The sequence below is a fragment of the Thunnus albacares genome, chromosome 13 (assembly GCF_914725855.1).
Source record: "Thunnus albacares chromosome 13, fThuAlb1.1, whole genome shotgun sequence".
NCBI lineage: Eukaryota > Metazoa > Chordata > Actinopteri > Scombriformes > Scombridae > Thunnus > Thunnus albacares.
This window is the reverse complement of record NC_058118.1, coordinates 13,324,292-13,346,559: the sequence shown is the minus strand read 5'-3', so window position 1 is coordinate 13,346,559 and position 22,268 is coordinate 13,324,292. Positions and strand designations below refer to the sequence as shown.

The following is a 22,268-nucleotide window of genomic DNA, read 5'->3' as shown; positions in this document are numbered from 1 at the left end:
CTTGAACCTTTCCCATGAGGAGGTTGGAAACATGTGTCTCACCCCGGACTACTAGGCAGTTTCTCTGCACTGTCTTTGCCATTTGAGACGACTCTGGAGGTCAAAAGACAATGCAGCTTTTGTTTATGGACTTATGAGATTATGTCCACTTTTAAAATGTTTTCTCTCTTTTGTCTTTTACTGTGTTATCTATTGTTTGAAAAAGGGAAGATTGTTAAACCATGATTCAAATGCTTGTCAGCAAGGTTAAGTTCTAGGTTAGAGGAAGTTTCTATTGCATGAATGTATTACATTTCACCGGAAAATACTCCAAACTGAATGGATGGGATTATCTCTCGATGTCAGATGTATTTGACCCCTTACTTTATCCTCTGTGCTATCGTTTTTTTTTTAAAAAAATACAACAAATGAAAATGAAAAAAAATATTATAATATTTCCTACTCTATGTCTAATGCTCTCTCTCTCTATCCTATAAACACTGACCTCACCTTCGCGGTTTTACCTCCTGTCCTGATGTAATACTTTCACTGTGCTTGTATTTTGTATCATTTACATTTTTATTTACTGAAGACGATGACTTTATGAACTTGATGTTTTTATTCGTGGTATCTGTCGGTTTTAGTATTCATTGACACTGGTTGTCGGATGAACCTTGAATTTTTAGCATTTAAATAAAAATGATCATGTAAACTTGTCAATCAATCAAAGACACCCCTTATCTGGTAGGTGTGTTTTTGCGGTAATTATTCAGGATTATGCATATTATTTTTGTGATCAGCCTGGATCATCCTGTGTAAAAGGGAAATTTTCTTTGTCCACTTCTTAATAAGCATGTAGAAAATGTCAGGTCATTACATTCATCAAAACAGAAGGATATGATGTAACAATCCTTCCCACTATCTCGGGAGAGCAGAGTACTTGAAGTTAAAGTAAAAGAGGTGAGTGGGCACTTCCAGTCACACCTGTTTTATTGAATTATCCCCTTCCCCTCCCCCACCACACACGCACAGACTTCCATGCACACTTAGGCTTAAACTCTTACAGCTTTAGCCAATTATTTCTAAGTTCAGTATTGGTCTCAACAACAACAAGATCTCGAGACAGCTGACCCTCAAAGACGACAAGACGGCTGATCCTTGACAAGACAAAGGAACAGCAGCTTGGAACAAAAGAGTCTACACTTATACTTACAAAATTACATAATGTTGGATTATTGCTTATCTGACTGCTACTCCAATTGGTTACAGCGTACATGATGAGCCAACAAGCCAATAATAATTGAGAGACAGAAACTTTGCCATTTAGAGCTCTTCATTGTTCACATTTTAAGAATTACTTCATAATTTTGCTGAAGAGTATCTAAAGTAATACATAGTTACATAGATAAAACACTATAATGAAAGTTTTATACAGTTATCTACTATTTACCAAAGGGTAAAAACCAATATGAAAGATTAAGAGAGAGTTAAAGTGTCTATAATCAATATTTTCTGCCATGCTAGTGGTATGGTTCTAGTGATGGCAATGTGGGTTTGTCAGTCCTCCACTTTGAACCAGACCGAAATATCTTAACAACTATTGACTGGATTGTCTTGAAATTTTAGTAGTACTTATTTTTGTCCATAATAAAATGAGCATTATTTGTGGTAAATTGACCAGAACCAATTTAAGTCTTTAGAGCGGCCCTTCATTTTGAATCGGTGATATGCATGTTCAGGAGAGGAGAATGGGGGGGGGGGGGGGGGACAACATCATTTCCAGTAAGGCATGTCTTCGAAAAAATGTAAGGGGCGTAGGTCTGTTAGCAGTTGTACTTGCTGCCGTTTTAAGCAACTACCTTGCATTCAGAAGTAGGCGGGGAGATCTCTGATTGTCTGGTATTGCAAGACTACTCAGCCAAAGCTCAGCTCCGTCAGACACACGGACCTGCAGCTATCTATACATCCTTAACACAGAGACAAACAGCAGAGCAGATCAGAGCTTTGCTACTCTGTCTGTGTGCTGTCGGTGCTGTCCTCTTTTTGCGCTGCAACATTATCAGTTATAAATTTGTTTTTCACTGCACGAGAAAATGAACATGTGGCGTGAGAGTGTGTAAAAAAGTAGGCGTTAAAGTTGGCAGCTACGTCTTAGATTCTGGTATTATAGTTTCAGTCAGTGCACCAGGTTGCCCTTTAAAGCTGCCTTTGTGTGCTGCTGAAATCCCTGACAATGAATCCCTAACTCCCCAAGTAAACTAGTAGCCGCAAATCCACTGCGTCCACTCTCATGGGGTGTTCATTGACTTTCCAGCTTTAATATTCAGCTTTTAGCTTCAGCGGCCAGCTCAGCTCATATCCTCTTGTCTTCAGCTGCACTGAGAGAGAGATTGAGAGAGTTGCAGTTTATTGTCTCCTGCTCTCTCCCTTATGTTTTTCTTTCTATCTAACTTCCTGCTTTTTGTTGGATGAGATTTCTCTCCACTAAGCAGATAAATATGTCTGATAATGAAGCAAACAAACTTGTTCGCTGATGTCATGTTACTTGATGCTCAGAAGGGACTGTTGTATCGCCACCTGACGGTCAGCCACTGAAACACAGTGTCCTTCTCACACAGTTATGCTCTCCAGGAAGGAAACCCAAAAAGTCATTCATGATTTAAAATGTGCTTGTGTTATGTAGGTCACACATAAAACAGTTTGATGTCAAATGAATTTCAAGTCTGTTCATATTTGCCTGTGCCATATTTTATTTTTTTCACTTTGAACACACGATATTCTTATAAAATACAGTTTATTCATGTGTATGTAAATATTAGCTCTATATCTTCCTATCTCAAGCGCCTATTATATTGTTCTTTTTATTTCACTTGATCGCCGTCTTATTTTTACACGGATATAACTGACAGAATGAAACCTCTTTGTTCAGAGTCTGTTCAGGTTCTGCTGCAATTCAGTCTCTGCCAAGTGAGGAAAACTGATCACTGTCCTGCATTCATTCATGACGCACATCTCCCATTACATACTCATGGTTCCACGTATTCTCTCTCTTTTATAAACTCATAAACTCACAGTGACAATCTTTAAAAACACTGAATAAGAATAACCCAGGGATCAGATGATGTGTATGTGCAGGATTTGTATATCATTGGGAGCAACTGAGCTCCCAGATCAATTTTGAATTTGGCCGTTTGTGTAGCGAATAAGATCTTTTTGTCCTTAAGCTGGCACTGAAATAGACAAAGGACAAACTCTAAGAAGATATAAATCCCTTTTTAATCCTTCTTTTTAGATCATGTGCATCCACTGTAGGGCTGCCTGACTGCATGACACTTTAATTTTGTCCCACAACACCACAGTTTGAACAGGCTGGAAAAGTAAAATTTTGTACACTGCAAATCTAAAAAATGTTTGTGATATCAGTGTCAGTTATTGTCAGTGTTTCTCCACTGAATTTGAGGATTTAAGTGCAGATTAAGGCCTGTGTGGAGGAATGTCCATGTTGAGATACTGGATGTCAGCCTATTAGTTAATGTGCAGGTGAGTGCATAAGTGCATGCGTGTGTTTGTGTGTGGAAGGTTAACCTGTCCGTTGATGAACCTGTCCTCCATAATAGATGAGCTCAGCAGCACCATGTTATTCTAACCCTGCTAGAGAAAGAAAGAGGGATAGAGGGATAGAGGGAAAGGAAAAACAAATGAATAATTGAGGCAAAATCAGTTTAGTGACCCTGCGTCTCCTTCCTACTCTCAGTGTAATGAAGTCAGTGCCTGCAACTGGATTCTCCAAGACACTTCTGGATCGGAGAGAGGGAAAGACAGGACCTCAAGTCTTTCACAGTCAGTTTTTGTGGTCCAAACATTTTACCTTTTGATCATCTCTACTACATTTTTCAGGGTAAAGAGATTGTTGGACTCAGGATCATCATGATACCATGGTGGCCCAACTGCTAGGGCTGGCCTTTCCATTTCTGCTTACCAACCTGTTTGACTTATCATATGGTAAGGTTTTTCCAGTGTCATTAGATTTGTTTACACTGAGTTGCAGTTAAAAATGGGTTATCTATAGAACATGATTTGAATGGTTGATGAACACTTATGACAAATTAATATCACTGCTACGGCTGTATGGCTGCCCAAAAATTCTGTTATCTTTTATGGACTTGAATTAGTATCATCATATCATCATGTGATCACATTGTACAAATGTGAGCTTTTAAGAATAGCCCGATCAATACTGGATTTTTAAGGCTGATATTGATATTAATATATGAGAGTTTTAAAAAACTGATTAAAATATATTGGCCAATATTCTTTTCTTCACATATACACGTAACATAAACAATTTTGATATGGAGTACCTACATTAGTTTTTTAAAGAATTGCAACCAAGATATTTACCTAGCGGGTCACTTAACAGTTGAAAAATAAATCTGCAACAGCTTTGGAAAAATGTAGTGGATACACCATTTCTAGTCATATTTGGCAGAGTGCTGGGATATGCTTCAGCCACTCAACACGTCTGCAAAAGATAAGCGGGGCTAGATGATAGATGGATTTTCTTACTAAAATTTCTTGTTATTTATCGGTCAAAATACATGCTGAATATCTGTGATGGGCTAGTATTGGCCAATATATTGGCATGGTTGGGCTTTAATTATAAGCAAATTTTAGGAAAATGTAGCTTAGTTCCAGACCTTTGAATTGCCGCCCACTTGTTGAGTTCAGAGATAAAAGTACATAGTATGTATACAGTATCTGTATATGTGAATGAAGTGGAACAAAATAGCAGTTCAGTCTGCAGTGGTGTAAGAAGTATTTTCTTATGTAAAAGTAACAACAACACAGTAAACTAGTAACTATACTACACTAGTAATTAACAGTACCTAACAATAACTAGTAACTATTTGACCAATAAAAGTAGTGGAGTAAAAATACTCCCCTCTGAAATGTAGTAAAGTGAAAGTATTTCACACAAATTTATTTTATATTGTGATATTTATTTCAACTATATCACCTAGTGCTAACTGTTAACCATACATGGTGAGTGAGAAAGGAACAGAGAAAGAGAATATGCAGGGAAGCAAAAGATGACAAATAGTTTTACTGTGACTGGAAAAATCATTTGAGTAATTTGATTACCTATTTTGAAATGCCCTATTAAACAATTACAGGGCGCCTGAAACTTACAGGGTAATCAATCTTGTAACTGAACACTGGAAGGGTAAACGACACCACCATCTCCTTTTCCTTCACATACAATGTTTGTGTGCATGTTTGTGTACCCTCTCCCTCCTCCAGCGGTGGAGATCAATCCCAACGGGGAGGTGGTGTACCAGGATACCAGTGTGTATGGTGTGGTGAACAAAGCTGTGATCCTGGAGTGCGGTTCCACCTCACCTGACATGTACATATGGAGCTTCACCAAGCCTGGTACTGAAGCTATAAAAGCGGTGGTGTATGATTTGGGGCCAGGACCGAGGATCCAGCAGCTCGCCCAGACGCTCGGACAGCTGACAGTCATCTCAAAAAGTGCTGCTGTAAGCATTGAGAAACTGCCTCTGGCTGCACAGGGCCTGTACACCTGCCAGGCCTTCTATGACATAGACAAGGAGCCCAAAGTCTACTACTACTACGTGCACCTCACTGTCCGGGGTAAGACCTCCTTCAAAGGGGTCATTTTTGATAAGAGTCCTTTAAATTAGTTTTTCAAAGTCACATTGGTTGACTTATCTGTCGATATATGCAATATGTGGTTATATATGTGATAAGATCCAAATGATGGATAATATCGGCTCTACAGCACAACCTTTATGAGCATGTGTCTGACACATGCGACTAAATTAAAGGTTTTGAGTTGACCTAAGCTGCATAATGTCATGCGTCATTCTCGACACTAGCTCAGAAAGCTTAAAGACAATAACTTCCCAGTCATTTTACTTTGGGGTGATTTGTGGCGATTGTTTATGCTGTTTAAGTTTGAACCTGGAGAAAACAGGGTCAAAAATATGCAGATGTATAAAAATAAAATATTTGTATCATTGCAACTCAAATTCTCTTTAAGATGCATCAAGTTCCTGTAAATGCATCAGCTGTAGATAGCTGCATTTACTGGGCTGAGTTTGTATCACATATAGGCTAACCAATGAACAAAGTAGAGACAGATCAGAGCTTGGCTGTGTTGCTGTTAAAGGATTTTCTTAGTTTGATATTTTGGGAAATGATTTACTTTCTTGCAAAGAATTAAATTAGTAAATTGTTATCACTCTTATGTCCGTCTGTTCAATATGAAGCTGGAACCAGTAGACAGTTAGCTTAGCTTAGCATAAAGACTGGAGCAGGGAGAAACAGCTAGCCTGGCTCAGTAAAAAGTTTTAAAAATCCACCAACCAGCATCTCTCAAGCTCACTAATTAACACGTTATATCTTTTTTTGTTTAGTCCATACAAAAACCAGAGTAAAAACATCAAGTTGTGGTTTTACGGGGGGTTATGTGAGGGAATATTTCTTGGCCGGGAGCAGTGACAAAAAGACTACCTGACAATTTGGGTTTAGTCTGCACAGGATGAAATTATATTGATGCTAATTCCAGTTTGTCAACACAACAGCATCACTGTGCAATCACAAATTTGTAGCCTATTTGTTGGCCAATATGTATTTTTCAAAGTTTTCAGAGTAAAATTAAGTAAAAATGTGAAATAATGTTAAACAAATGCTTGAAAATGTTTCAGCCCTCTCTTAGCTCAGGGTCCTGGGTTAATTGTCTGTAATTTTTCAGGGTACAGGTGTAAAAGTAATATGACCTGTCTGGATAAGACATTCATCTGCATTAGAGACAATGAACAAACCTAAATGTTGTGTGACCTTGTCTTCAATAGTTCCGGTCACTAAGCCTTACCTCCTGGTGAGTGATGTATCTCCAGTGGAGGGATCCACCATGTGGATGCGTTGCAATCTGGAAAATGGGACTGGACCGATCCAGTATGTGTGGCAACATGAAACCCGCAGTGGAAACATCTCAACCTTTGCACAGAGCAACACTAGCGTGGTCAACGTGACTGATGTCAACCGCAACCACACTGGCTGGTACCGCTGCGTGGTCAGCAATGCGGTCAACAGCGAGCGGTCCGACCGCATATGGCTGGATATCATCTGTGAGTAGAGGGGGTTTTGGGAGTTGTTTGGGTGTTCTAACATAATGAAATGATTTTTTATGGGACTACGAAGTATTTCCAAGGTAGGTGAACACCTTGGGAGACAGCTGGATCATCATCACGAGATCACGCGAGAATCCATCTACTCTTCAAGTTTTGCACTTGTGTCCGAATCAAGGCTAGTCCAGACCAATCAGTGTCCTATGAGGATTCTTGCGTGATCTTGTGATCTCATAAATCCAGCTGCCTCGCAAAGTAAGACAGTGATAGACAAACGGTTCATCCGATCACCTCCAAGTATGTTTTGAAAGTGTCTGCCCTTTTCCAAACAGTTTCCAAGGACGACTTCTCAGATGGTTCTGTGTAATAAACCATCTGGCACGTCAGGTTAGAAAAACACATAAAATAAATACAAAAAATGTGCAAGGTGAAACTTGTCATTAATGCAGACTGAAAGCACATTGATAACAGATGAATAAGAGCTTCTTATGTTCCGCATTCATAGAAACATTTAGCCAATTTCAAAAAGAAAAGCCCTGAAATGCCTCTTTAAAACATGGCAACAATTTAAGGTTACAGCCCTCAAAAAGCACTTACAGGGGATGAACAATTGACTTTTTATGCTTTGATGTCTTTTCCATCTGCTGTGAATCTTTTCTTTTCTTTGGCATTTGATGTGTGAGTAATCAATAATTTGCGAGCACACGCATCTTCAGCATTTGTCACACTCAGAGAAAATGTCACCATGTAACTTGCTTTGAATGACAACTTTGACAAATCATTACTGTTTCATGTTTTAGTCATAGGTCAGCTTTTGTGGACAACTCTATACTTCCAATTTCCACAAATTAAAATTCCTTCTTGTCTTCTCTCTTGGCATTTGAAAAACATGTATTGTTTCTGCTTTGGCTTGTATTTCCAAAACCTGCTTCTTGTACTGTGTATGTCAAGAATTGAACTCCCATTGTCTAAATCTGAGACACAGAGGACACTGAGGTCATGTCCTCTGTACGACCTGTGGGGAGTTTATGTTATACAATTAAAAACTTACACATGATGGATATTTTAAAGGCTGATTTCTGTATTTTTATACTCAATATATTTCAATTTGACTTCTTTTTCAGCACTACAGTTATGATATAATAAGCTAATGTGACAGTCAGAAAATTCTGAATAAATCTGTTAGGAAACACAACAAATGCAGATTCTTCCATGTAGGTATTTTTCTTGTATAGTTTGAGTTCACTTGTCTCCTTTGATGAGAGAGGAAATCGATCCAAAGTTATTCTGAGTTATAACTTTCTTCCTATGATTAAACAGTTAACCTCTTGGGAATAGTGTCTTCCAGGATGGCAATGCCCCAAACAACAGGGTACAAGGGGTCAATTAATAGCTTGATTAGTATTAAAATAATGTGAATCAAGTACTATGAGATCATCAGACTCAACCCAACGCCTTTTGGAGATGTTGAACAGACAGCTCTCTCCACCAGCAACATCAACAACACCAAATGAGGAAACATCTTTTGGAAAAGTGATGTTCATTCCCCCAGCAGAGTTTCAGAACCTTGTTAAATCTAGGGCAAGGAGCATGTTATACTGCCAAGGTGGGAACTGGACAAAAAAGGTTCTGTAAATGTGGAGTTGGGGGGGAACCTTTGTACTTTCCTCACATACTCACCTCATAGCTCTTAAATCTTAAGTGCACCAAAGGGAAATTACAAAGCACACAGCAATGTCAGGTCAGAAAAAGGGAATCTCTTGCATGGAATAGGATTGCTCAAACACTGGCCCATGAAAGAGCACATCTGGAGTAGGGCTGCAACTAATGATTGTTTTCATTATTGATTAATCTACCAATTATTTTCTCAATTAATCGATGAATCATTTAGTCTATAAAATGTCCGAAAATTGTGGACAATGCACAATTCCCAAAGTCCAAGGTGACATCTTCAAGTGTCTTGTTTTGTCCGGCCAACAGTCCAAACCCCAAATATATTCAGTTTACTATTGTATAATACAAGAAAAGCAGAAAATATACACATTTAAGAGGCAGGAACCCATGAATTTTTGCCATTTCTGCTTGCAAAAAATACCTTAAACGATTAATCGATTATCAAAATTGTTCTCAATTAATTTTCTGCCAATCGACTGATCCATTAATCAGCTCATTGTTGCAGCTCTAATCTGATCAAAGGAGAGCAATCAGCTATCAGGACAGAAGGAAAAAAGAGAGAGATAAATAAGTAGAGAAACAAATCTCTAGAGCAGGAAAAGACTATACACAACACACGGTGCCTCTTGACAGAGCAATAAAGTTGTTCTGGCAGCTTGTGGTGGAACAAGAGCTTACTCTGTTGCTTTCATCTGAAGGTTTACTGTTTTTGATTTTTTTCATCGTCAGCCTGTTTATATGGTCCAGCTTTATCAGATGAACTTGATGTTGCTCAGCTGTGCACAGTATGTAACAGTTCCATCATAATTTGTTGAGTGTCCGTGTCCTTTCTCCCCAGTTGGCCCGGACATTCCTCAGATAGACGTGACCCCGTACACTCTGACAGAGCGAGGCTACTCGGCCCTGGAGAGAGAGACTGTTTCTTTACTGTGTCAAGCCCAGTCCAACCCTCCCAGTCAGTACGTCTGGTTCTACAACAACTCGCAGGTCTACACCGGGCCGCAGCTCACCATCACCAAGATCCTCCGCATGCACACCGGCGACTACGCCTGCTTGGCACAGAACACCTACCTCAATACACGCTCCAAAAAAACCATCAGCCTGACTGTCTACTGTGAGTGTGCTCTCTGACCTTTGACCTTGGATGATGGCATCAGCCTTCCCAATCTTTTGTTGACCTCACACACTCCTCACCTGTGGTCTGCTGTCTTGGTACTGCAAATGGCAAGGAGTGTAAAAAACAAAAAATGTGAATAAAACATTCAGCTTTGACATTTACAGTACAAGACAAAGAAAAGACAAATAGAGGATCTTAATCACCTTTCATTCCGTCTTTATTAACACTGAATCACTTAAAAATAACTCCTCGATCATTTTACTTTCAGTTGAACTTCTCCTGTTTTCAGCAGTTTAAAGCTCCTTCATCTCATCTGTTTTCCTGTGTTAAACATTCTCACTCCATTCATTACATCATCTCTTAAATTTCCAGCACTTTATACTCACTAAGACTTCCAAAACAAACCAAAAGCTTGCAAATGCACTCATAGGCTTATACACACACACACACACACACACACACACACACACACACACACACACAGCAGAGTGTGGAAGTGCTCCAGACCAATTCTACTGTTCGGACCATCCGGGAAGTTGATGGGACTCTTTGGCAGGTACCTCGCTGTGATGTCACAGCCATGGCAAGTGTTGGTTGGCTAGAAGGCCAGTGCTTGTCATTCTGCTCCCCTGTTTGGTTTTACTGAGTTTGAGCATTTTCTGCCAGGTCATGTGTCTAAAAGCATACATTACCCAAAAAGGATAGAGAGCGTCCACATTAGAAAAGACTTTGGCTTTGAAGCTCTGATTTGACAATCATCTGTTACTCAGCTCTAGCATAAGAAAAGGGTGCAAATAAAAAAATGAAGATAGAGATGAAAAGCATATTTCTTTTTCTATAATGTGATAATGATTCATACCCAATATCCTAAATACTGTAGCCACACAGGCATGTTCTCTGGTCCTGATGACCTCCCATAACCCCATTTTGCACATCACTGCCTCGTTACGCTGTATCTTATCCCCACAGATCCACCTGATGGCTCCCCTTCCTGCTCTGTGGAGCCGGCTCTGAATCACACCTCCCTGAGACTGCACTGCTCCTGGTCTGGTGGATTCCCCTCTGCCTCCCTCCACTGGACCAGAGATCTGAAACGTGTGAGACAAAATGACACCAACACGGGGCAGCAAGCAAATCCCCTGACCAACACTGCCATCTTGCTGCCGTCTGAAGGCCTGACTTCCAACAATAGTTTGTTTACGTGCATGGGCTCCCACCCTGCGCTCAAACAGTCGACAGAGTGCAGCACACACACGTGTGAGTGTGGAAATTAAAACAAAGCACAGTTAAAAAAAATCCAGACAAGAGTAACACAAGGTTTTATATGCTGTTATCCAAACCTCTCACATCTCACTTCAATCTCTTCTCCACCAGATGTTCCCCCTGCAGAGCCGGTGTGTTCTGCCTATGTGACTAATAACAAGCAGTACCTGATGCTGTCCTGCTCCTGGGATGGAGGGGCCCCGAAAGCCTTGGTGTGGTGGGAGGGTCCAGGTGGCCAGGGCAAGGGCGGGGAAGAGAACTCCAACATCCTGATCCTTCGCTACGGCACTGCCCACAGTGAGAAACCCTACACCTGCCATGCTAAACATCCACTTCTGGTCCAAACCAAGACCTGCAGGCTCACACTGGGTTAGTGCTCATCGCCAAACAAACTTTACAAGAAGTAGCAGATATAATTTGGTCATTACATATACATTCACTTGTCCCCTGTAGAGGCCCCTGTGTTGCTGACTCAGCGCAGAGTTGTGTCTGTATATGAAGGGAGTGACGTCCAGCTCACCTGCAACCTGAGAGCCAACTATCTTCCTGTCAGTGAAATAACCTGGTTTAACAATCAGGGCATAGGTGTGGAGGATACATCCAAGTACACGCTGCTGCGAACATCTGCATGGGCCAATCTGACTGTGCGAGACACAGAGGAGACTCAAGACAGCGGCGAGTACAGGTGCTCCACTTCCAACGCAGTGGGAGGAACTGAAATCAATGTCACATTAGTGGTCAAGAGTAAGAAATTTTTATTTTTTCCCTTCATATCTATTGTCTTCCCACCAGGATTGTTCGGCTCATGCACAAGCGCATCTTTCTGTTCGTCTGTCTCTTTCTCAGGGCACCCCATGCCACCCAACACAACCCTGGTCAAAGTGACATACAACAGCCGAAAGCGTAACGAGGTGGAGCTTGAGTGGCAGATAGAAAACCAAGCAGAGAAAGGAGGCAGCTGGACAGGTTTTATCCTGGAGCACATGTGGGTGTCAGAACGGCCAGGGAGGAGAGGCAGCAGCAATGATTCAAAGAAGGAGACGGAGGAAAGAATTGGCCCCCCAGTCTGGTACCGAAACATCATCCAGGACCCGGAGGTCAGAAGTCATACAGTAGGGAGCCTGACACCAACTGTTACCTACCAGTTCCGCATCACATCTCTCAACCACCGCACTGTCGGACACCCTTCAGCAGCAAAGAGTCCAGGTACAGTAAGTAAACAGCAACATGTAGTTATATATGCAGCTGTTGTCAGAGAGCTGAGGACAGAGAGGGGCTTGAGTGAGGGACATCTAATCAAACAGAATGATAAAAAAAAATGGGAAAAGGCAGGAGAAACAAATAATAATGTAAAATTTCAAAAGGCGACAGGTGAGTTAGGTGACATTGTTGATACCGGTGCTTTTCTGTGATTGCTGATACGATGATTAATACTCTGGTGACAGTCTAACATTTTTGTTTTTCTTTTTTTTTGTTATCCACTTAGGTGAAAGACTCACACACAAACAAAAAAATGCATACAAACATTTACACACACCACACTGCTTCACACTTTCCTTTCTTTACCTTCTTCCCTGTGCCTTACCTTTCTCTAACTGGCCCTGTGTGCTTCTTGTAAATTATTGTGTCAACTGTACCATGTGTAGTAGGATTTGACTGCCCTAAAGCCAGGTGATTGTTCAGGGTGCAGAAAGACTTGTAAGTCAAGGGTCAGGATAGGCCAGTGGTTCTCAACCCATCTACTGTCAAAGTAGCGCACAGAAGCTCAAATAAATAGAGTTTACTTTAAAGTGCGCTAATGTAACTGTGGCCAAAAGTGAACGGTAAATGCTAAAATGTAGTTTAATAGAAGCATAAGTAGAGTCATAAGTCAGCCAGCTGGCTCAGTAATGGTTACACAGCAATACTATAACTTGCCAGCATTAGCAAAACCACTGACTGTACTGAATTGAGCAAAGGTGCGTTTTATTGTTCATGAATTCAACTTTTTATTTGTAAGAGGAAGAATGTATTTTTTTCTTCTTTTAAAAGTTACATACATCGCTCTATTATGATTTTTGACGACCAAATGAACAAGCACTCGAAAAGATTGTGTTCTGGCTTTCACAGTGAGCGTCTCCAAACAATTATGAGTTCTACAGGTTTCATTCATCAACTTTGGTTGAGAACCACTGCAAGACGACCCCTCCCATAGTAAAAACTAATCAATGGACGCTAACTAAGTGTTTTGTTAAAAGTGTACTATTTTGCAATGTGTAACTATGATGTGTTGCAGCTGAACCACGCTTCAATGCCTATCCCGCTGTGATCGGAGCAGCTATAGGGGGGATGCTCTTTGCAGCCATTGTCACGGCGCTGTTGCTCGTGTACATAATCCGCAACCGCAACAACAATCCTCGTGAGTCCTGCACACAAACACCAGCATCCTACTGATTTATATAACTGATCCATTGTCAGATTATATAACATTAATGTTCTCTGCTGCTTCCCACAGGGCTACATGACATGCTGTTTGGCTTGTGAGTATATCTGTGTATAATGATATTTAATTACAGCCAATTATATGTATAGATAAGCCAATAAAATGTTTTTTCTCTTGGTGCATCCAGGCAGCACAGCCAGTCAAGGGAAAACATCAACTTCCCAGAGGACGAGGTAGTTGGCGGGTCAGATGGAGGAATAGAGGAGATTGGTGGATTATCGAGTCCAGGCAAGATGAACCCACATCCACAAAAGTTCATGCAAACCTTAAAATTGATGTTTTCAATATTTAGGACATTTCAGTGTCTTTAAATTTGGTCTTTTTTGTGAAACTGATGGAAACTGAAATGTTTTTCTGAGGGGAAATTTTACAACTGACCTTTTTGCAAGATGTGAAACCCTGTGTTACACAAATATTTAGTGATGAATGTATGTTTACAATGAAAGCACACCAATGCAGGTGTTTGCATTTCTGTTTGATTAGACCTCTGCTCAGGTTGAAGTTGGGCGGAGCTATGCTGAAATCCTATGAGGTCACCAAACTTAACTACCAATCGGGATGGTAGCAGCGTAAAACCTAGCCAACCTAAAAATCATATCGCTCATGTATCTGATTCTGAACCTTGACGCTGGTCTTTTCCAGGTCCAACTATGGCTTTACCCCGGGCATCTTCACCCTTAACCACGTCACCCCCAAGTGCCCCTCCCACCATCAGCCAAGCCCCTCCCCCTGGAGATGATGACGAGCCTGTCAGCGTCACCATCACTGTCAAGGCCACAGGCTCCTAGTCACATATATCACAGACTCCTTCATTCAGCAAAAAGTTTTTGTAGACTGTTTCAAAGTTCATCATCAATTAGTGCAACCTTCAACATAGATCTTAATAACAGTAACAGTTCAAAGCTCTCCTCATAGATCTTTACCTACATAACTTAAGGGATTACTGGTCATTGATTTCTACATTAAATGTGTGCTGTCCAGCCAACAAGAGTTTTTTCCTTTTTTAATAGAACATCTTTTCGTTCTACAGAGCTTTAACAGCTTCTAGTATTTCCTTGTCTTTTTTTGCATAGAAGTGAATTTACACATGGCACACTGGCAAAAATTAATCTCACCTCATATTTAACCCTAAAATTAGCGTTTTCTGAGGTCACCATTATATACCTAATTTATGGCACAACATTTCACATACAATGTTGGTCTTTTAATAGTTTATTCAAGACTTTGGACTGTATCATGTCAAGCATAATCAGAACAAATCAGTCTTCTCAAAAGGCAGAATATGGACACACACACACACTGATTGGACCTTTGACCATGTTGATATTCTCACTAAAAAATAAACATAATGATGTGATTGAGATGTGAAATCAGCACTGGCTTTTAAAAAAGTCAGCCTTCTTGACATCTAACACTTAAAAAGCAGAACACATTTAAAACAACACAACAGCTAAATATATATATACAGTTTGTTTTTTTTACTCCAGATTCCAGATCAGTTCATGATCATTTGTAGACACCGGAAGCTGAGAGGGTGATGCAGCTCATGTGATGGGGAGTAAAATCTTCTGGGTGCTGATGATGTCACCCAGCTTTTGCTTTATCCTCACAAAGAGACGCTTAAACTCCAGACCATCACCCTGGAAATGTAGAGACACAAGTCAGCATCTCCCTCAAGACAACATGCTCTCACACAATGAGCTAAATGTGCTCTACTCATTAGATGGTCGGCAAAGGGATGATTCACACAGGTTAACGCCAGCTTTATGTGCTTTCAAATGACAGACTTTTCCATTGGTGCCATAAATCAATCTCCTTCTGTGCTGTAGAGCACTTCACAGATACACAAGAGGAAGCTGCCAATCGTTGTGCCAATTGCCTCAGTAGTTAGTAGTAACGGTTTATTCATGATAAAAACACAAGATATACAATTTTCAACTGGAAAAACCCACCTTAGACAGTCTGAAGTCCAGCAGCACTCTCTGATCCATCTCTAACAAATGGACTTTGAAGATGAGTTTGTTGTTGCGTTTGTCCAGTGTGCTCACTGTCACCTGTCACCGTAAAGGGTATAGTTCAACAACATGCATGAAATTCCCTACTTCTAATTTATATTTGACTGCCAACACATATTCTTTCGGTGTTCTTATCAATTTTAAAATCAAGATCTTCCTCCCATTTTCTATATGAGTAAACTTCATGACCAATAAGACTCAGATTTGTATCGATATGAGATATCAGCCCATTTAGCTCAGACTTATCAAATGACAAATCATCCAATGGTAACAGAAACATATTCTGAATTAATGTTGTCTGATTTGACAGAACTTGAAAAAAAAAAGTGTCAGTAACAAACCATCTTTAAAGGCAAATGATTCAAAAATTGTTCTTCATAGAGGTCCCCAAATACTGAAATGCTTATACCAGAATAGTCTTGAATACTTGAGTACAGACGTACCTGTTTGGTGCAGGTGAGTTTGAAGCCAAGTCCAAGGTTGTTGCAGACGTCTTTCAGGGCAGAGAGGGAGGATTCAGCGTTTACGGTGGTGAAGAAACGCGTCATTCTTCTCACTAATCTCTGAAACGGCGTCTACACAGTAAGAAGAGGTTAAGATGTAAAAAAAATTACAGGATTATTGGCATTGGTGTAGCAAGTAAAACTGGATTTAAGAAAAAAACATTTGGATTAAAAGACAATTGGAAATAATTTAAAAAAAAAAAAAAAAAACAGTTGACAAAGGACAAAAAGAAAAAAAAACATTCATGGCTACTCTTTTGTAAAAAATGAAACCTGAGAATGTGTTGCAGAAAATTGACACATATTGTTAGATTTATTATTACAACAAATAAACAGCATGTGAGTATGTGAATTACCTGACTGGCTCCCGGTGTGCCCACTAGCTGACTACCCAGCAACATGTGCTCAGGCTTGGTCGGCTGGGAGAAGCTGACTTGACCGTCAGTTTGACCGATTAACAACATGGCCTCCCAGCCGCCTGCTGCAAGATCAGGCTGGGAGCTGGAGAACTGCATCCTATCATCACTACAGAAAGAGGAAGGTGTGTTACATAAGCACAAATACACCGGTGACTTAAAAACAAACACAAAGTTATCACCTGCTGGCTCGGGAAATGAGTTCTACATCAGATCGGAGCTGTTTGTTCCCCGTTGAGCCCAGAGAAGCTGGTGGTTGCTTTACACCTGCAGAAACACACAGACATCAGTCCAGTAAACATTAAACTCATATGTTGAATTGATTAAACTGATTTGGGGACTTGCCTTGAGTGAACCAGCGGTCTTTCTGTATTCCTGCAATGTCGATGCGTGTGTCCGGACTGGCCAGCAGTAACTTGGACAACAAACCTGGAGACAGAAGTGGTGAGAGATGTTAATTAAAGTTTTAAGACAGGGGATGAAAATGCAGTTTTTAAACTTTGGGACTTACTAAGAGGCATTGGTTGTATTTTCTTCCAAGGAGGTAGGTACGTTTTCTTCTGGAGCCAATCTGAATACTCTTGACAGCTCTCAGAGGGCTGGTCCCACGGCAACTCTGAAAAAGAAGCAACGCAAAATGTTTCTACACATACAGACTTTATCAAAGCGTCTGATGCATGACAACGCTGCTGCAATGCCTGAAGGCACAAAAACAAGAAACAGCCCAAGATAGAATACATTTTAATTTACTAACAATACTTCTGGCATCCTAATAATAACACAACATGATAATTATTGTATTTTTACAAATCATAGTTATGAGGAGCTGATTTGGAACCAGCCTGGTTATTTATTATATGTTATGTATGTCAATAATATATTATGAAAACAAAAGACCAGAAGAAGAATCATTTTGTTTCTACTCACCACTGTTTGGTATGTTTTGAGACAAAGAAAAGCAGCATATTCTCACAAATGAAAAGCTGGAACTGGTGAATGTTTGGCATTTTTTCTTAAAATACCAAATGATTTATAAATGATCAAAATAATTGCCAATTATTTTTCTTTCGATACTGTAATCATTTAATCGACACATCGTTTCTGCTCTAGAATGTACAATAGTTTGTCCTGAAATACAATCATTGTCTCTGTAGGATTATTTGGTTTTAGGCGCGCTGGACAATGTCAACGTTACCTCCTTTACAAGACAATAGTTGGTGAAAAAAGTGGTGCATTTATGAACAAGATTTCGAATGGTTACAGTCCACAGTGCTCATAAAATAAGCAGTATATATTTTACAACACACTCACAAAGTTTCAAAAATTGATTGAATCTGTCTGACAGTCTCTGCAAAAATTGAGCATAAAAACCATCACAATACCAAGTATATATTATATTGTATTGTGTCCGCACCCTGTTAACAGACTCTGTGATCCTACCTCCAGCCAACATGGCAGCGAGGACAATCCCACAAGCCCAGATGTCTGCAGGCTGAGCTTTGTACTCTGTTTGGCTGAGAAGCTCCGGAGCCACGTAGGGAAGAGTCCCACAGAGTCGATTCAGAAGACGCTCTCGTCCTTTGAAACGAAACATAGTCGCCAGGCCAAAATCTGTCAGCTTCAGGTTATCTAAAAAGGTAAAAAAATAAAAAATAAAAAAATAAAAGAAACGACAGCAGACGATGGTTATAATAAATGCAAACCAACATTCAACAATCAACAACACTTAAATACCCCCACATATTTCTTCACCTTTGTCATCCAACAAAATATTCTCTGGCTTTATGTCTCTGTGGGTGATGCCAACACCGTGGAGATACTCCTGCAAAAGGTGCAAATGACAATTTAATAAGAGCAGAAGCAGGCGCGAAACGTCACATCCACACACACACGCTTCACTCACCACAGCCCCGATGAGCTGCTGGAAAAATCTGTGAGCGTCTTTCTCCGCCATCCCCACATCGGGCTCTAAAAGGAGAGATTACTTTTTTAAAAACAACCTAAAATATCAGCAATCAACAGGTCATGTCATCCACTGCAAATGTTATTTTTCCACATAGGTTATGTAAATCAATTTTTATTTAAAGAGCAAAACACAGAGAAAACACAAAAATCAGAGGCTGTTTCCATCCAACAATCAAGTGAATTTTAAATAAAATGTATGCAAAAAAACTAAATACAAATTAGTCATTATTTAATTATCATCCAAACAAAAATCCCCTCAAGTAAACATAGACTTTTTTGAAAGGCTGTTTATTTTCATTTCATCATTTCCATCCACCTTTTCTAATCCCCTCTTTTATATGCTATCATTGTACAGCTGTCCATGCTGCAAAGCCATTTTTTGAAAAGTTTGCTATCACTGGTGAGTTTAAGTTTTATTTAACACTTGACAACTGACACGTTTAAAGAGAAGATTGAAAGATGAAGTCATACATTTGTGCCTTCAGTCATTGCCCGTCACAGCCTACTAGAGAGAAGTCTTATGTTTACCACCCGCTGTTGTGCATCTCACCTATTCGGTCGAACAGCTCTCCTCCGGTGCAGTACTCCAGGAAGAGGTACACAGTTGGTCCTTCTTTCCGATGGCCAAAAAAACGTACGATGTTGTGGTGGTTGAGCATCTACCAAAAAGAAGTAAACAGTGCACACATCAAGATACAAGTGTGTTCTCAGCCATGTGTTGGTGTAAATGAAACATGTATAAATTAAACTCTGAAAAGCAATTAAAAAGTCATAAATGATGGTGATGGACAGCCAGGCAACTTCAGGTTATACTAACTGTACTGAAGGTGACTGACCTACCTTATGGATGCAGACCTCCTTCTTGACATTTTCAGCGCACTCTTTAGCCTGAGAGGTATCAATCACCTTCACTGCTACCGCCTCCTCAGTCTGTCTGTTCACCAGCAGCCTCACTCTGACAACATGAAGAGACGGATTAGAGCACGGAAGAAGACGAAATACAGAGGTGAACAAAAGTGAGAGGACTAATAAAGGCTGTGATGAAGGTGGGCTGGAAGTAGAGCGGCAATGATCAGTGGATTTATTGGCAACGATTTTGATCGAATAATCGGTTCAAGGTATTTTTGACCAAAAATGGGAAAAAAGTTTCACTGGTTCCAGCTTTCAAAATGTGAATATTTTCTGGTTTTCATAGGCCTCTATGATAATAAACTGATCACCTTTGGGTTTGGGACTATGGTCGGACAAAACAAGAACTTCTGAAGATTCATAATGGGCTCTGGGAACTTGGGATGGACATTTTTTACAATTAACTGACATTTTCTGAGACACACAAATAGTGCAGGCGTACATGTTTGTCTTAAGTGATCTGAGGGTGATGTGATGAGGTGCAGATGAAATATAAGGTGAGAGATGGAATCTTTTAGTAAAACATTGTTTGTTTAGGTTGAATTGCACTGATGATGTGATTTATTTGCATTTACAGAGCTTTGTAAAATACCAATCAAAAGGAGCATTTACAAATGTAATAATGATTAATCATTTTTTAATGAATTCCATCATTCTTTTAACTTACATAGGAGTCAACATTTTATTTTGCTGTTAATATTTTTTTATTTTATCCTCGATTTGTGACACACCTTGCAAAGTCGATTTAAATATGCGCACTACAAACTAATCATTGATTACATTTCTGAGATATCACTGCTGATGATGGTTTACAGGTCCAAGTGATGAATTAATGATATGGATGCTATAAAGAGCCGCACAGCCACGTCTAATGACAGCTGTCATGGTTGCTGGAGAACCTCGCTGATGGAGTACAATCCGGAGCAGGCAGAATATTGATATAAAAACGTCTGGTTAAAGGCATGTCTTCATCCATTTATGGCTAATTTAGAGTTTTATAAAACAGAACCACTTGTATGCACAGCTTTATAAATCTGACAAAAAGATACGTATGAATATTTCTGGCGTTGTGCGTACAGAGTTTTATGCATCTGGCCCCTGGATGTTTAAAGTACATCACTTGTGTTTAGGACTGCAACTAACCTTTATTTTTATTATCAATTCATCTCCAGATTATCTTCTCAATTAATCAATGAATACCTGTTGGACTTCCCCAGAGTTCAAGGTAACATATTTAAATGTCCTGTTTTGTAAAACCAAAAGTTCAAAACCCTAATATTCAGTTTACTGTCATTCATGACAGAGAAAAGCATGAAATCTTCAGATTTGAGATGATGAAACCAGAGAATTTCTGACATTTTTGCTTAAAGTGACTAAAATCATTATCACGTTTCCAAAATAGTAGCTGATTTATAATATGTTGATCGACTAATCATTGCAACTCCACTTGTGTTACAAAACTGTAGATGAAAAGAGGCTCTTGAGTTTCACCTTCTGTTTTAATGTGCATATTTATCTTTCTCACATCGCAGATTAGCACGTAGCTCTTTTGTTTTTAATGTATCCAAACTGAAAGCTTACTTTGCTTGTTTTTCCAACTTTAATCCTGTTCTGAGCAGAAATGTGCTCTTCTAGTCTTTTGTGACTTTGCTCACCAGATAAATATTTCTGGCATATCAACTCAGCTTCCTGTAGCATAGCAGTTTATCAAGAGGATACCTGGTTACAACTGTGTGTGTTAAAGTGGCTGGAGATTCACTGCTGTCTAAAGGACAAAGTGATGGCTGTGAATGATGGTGATAATAATGAAGAAGCATTCATACTCTCCATAAGCTCCTTCTCCCAGAGTCTGAACAAGGTCCCAGTCCTGCACAAAAGGCACCGCCATGCTAAAGACAGAAAACACAGTCTGTCACAGAAAAACACACATTTCAAGGCTAATATTTACTCGTGCCTATTATTTAATGACTTCTCTCAATACTGTCACCTCTAAACAGTGTCTGTCCATCTAAGATAAACTACTTTACCTGTCAACAGCGCTGTTAAATGTCATTAACTTACTTATCGTACTACGATAAACAAAAACAGAAGAACCCGGTGAAAAGCAGACTGTTGTTGATTTGTAGTTAGTTGGTTATCTTACCTGCACAGCCTCCCTCAGCCCGCAAAAAATAGTTAAACTTTTACATGTGTTTGATACAGCGACTGCAGTGAATTTGGCACAAATTTGGCGCGTTAACTTCCGTCATGTTCGTCATTTCCGCTTCTTCTTCACGTCCTCTGTGCGTCCTACGTCATCGCGTCCTGTTGCCAAACATGTTGAAAATCACATTTTCTAGACTTTTTATTTTTCTCCATGAATGACTAATGTTATATTATGACATATCTGATTTTTGCATCTGTCGTTTTTGTTTTTGTTTGTTGTTGTTTCGTTTTTTCATCTTCTTACTGCTATTCGGCTGTTAAGTTTTACAAATCTATTGTCTGTTGATATTTGTATCTGTCTATCTATCTGGATATTTGTATCTGACTCATCATTTATCTGAATTTTGCTTCTGTAACTCTTGATACATGCATTCACGTTGAAGCTTTATGTTTGTACAACTGTTCTGAACCTATGTTGCAGTAAATTTAAAAAAAAAAAAACATTATTCACTACAGTTTTACAAAAAAACCTCCACATACAAAAATCCTCATAAAATATATTTAAAGATAAATAATAAAGTTTCCCTTTGTTGCTATTTATTGTAACTTGTCAAATTATAAGGATGCTTAAGTCATGAATGTGCAC

General features: G+C 39.6%; 2 protein-coding genes across 4 annotated transcripts; one reads left to right on the top strand and one right to left on the bottom strand.

Annotated features, from left to right (window-relative positions):
* Positions 1 to 3,623: 3,623 nt before the first annotated feature.
* Positions 3,624 to 15,282, top strand: LOC122995556 (V-set and immunoglobulin domain-containing protein 10-like 2). Of its 2 annotated transcripts, none has more exons than XM_044370864.1 (12): positions 3,624 to 3,981; positions 5,281 to 5,634; positions 6,858 to 7,133; positions 9,646 to 9,921; positions 10,894 to 11,181; positions 11,299 to 11,556; positions 11,641 to 11,931; positions 12,034 to 12,393; positions 13,463 to 13,585; positions 13,682 to 13,706; positions 13,797 to 13,842; positions 14,312 to 14,442. In XM_044370864.1, exons 1-12 carry the CDS (start codon positions 3,915 to 3,917, stop codon positions 14,348 to 14,350), a joined length of 2,403 nt encoding a protein of 800 aa, XP_044226799.1. In that variant the 5' UTR covers positions 3,624 to 3,914; the 3' UTR covers positions 14,351 to 14,442. The 2 variants fall into 2 exon arrangements, with proteins under 2 accessions (XP_044226799.1, XP_044226798.1); XM_044370863.1 differs by having other exon boundaries at positions 3,625 to 3,981; positions 13,797 to 13,897; positions 14,312 to 15,282.
* chek1 (checkpoint kinase 1) lies at positions 14,866 to 21,737 on the bottom strand. 2 transcript variants are annotated; one of them, XM_044370868.1, is made up of 14 exons: positions 21,621 to 21,737; positions 21,301 to 21,366; positions 19,409 to 19,523; positions 19,119 to 19,227; positions 18,507 to 18,571; positions 18,356 to 18,425; positions 18,044 to 18,232; positions 17,115 to 17,219; positions 16,949 to 17,032; positions 16,786 to 16,870; positions 16,544 to 16,712; positions 16,128 to 16,259; positions 15,622 to 15,723; positions 14,866 to 15,309 (listed from the first exon to the last, which is right to left on the bottom strand). In XM_044370868.1, exons 2-14 carry the CDS (start codon positions 21,363 to 21,365, stop codon positions 15,214 to 15,216), a joined length of 1,386 nt encoding a protein of 461 aa, XP_044226803.1. In that variant the 5' UTR covers position 21,366; positions 21,621 to 21,737; the 3' UTR covers positions 14,866 to 15,213. The 2 variants fall into 2 exon arrangements, with proteins under 2 accessions (XP_044226803.1, XP_044226804.1); XM_044370869.1 differs by lacking the exon at positions 21,621 to 21,737 and adding an exon at positions 21,539 to 21,615.
* Between the last annotated feature and the right edge of the window lie 531 nt (positions 21,738 to 22,268).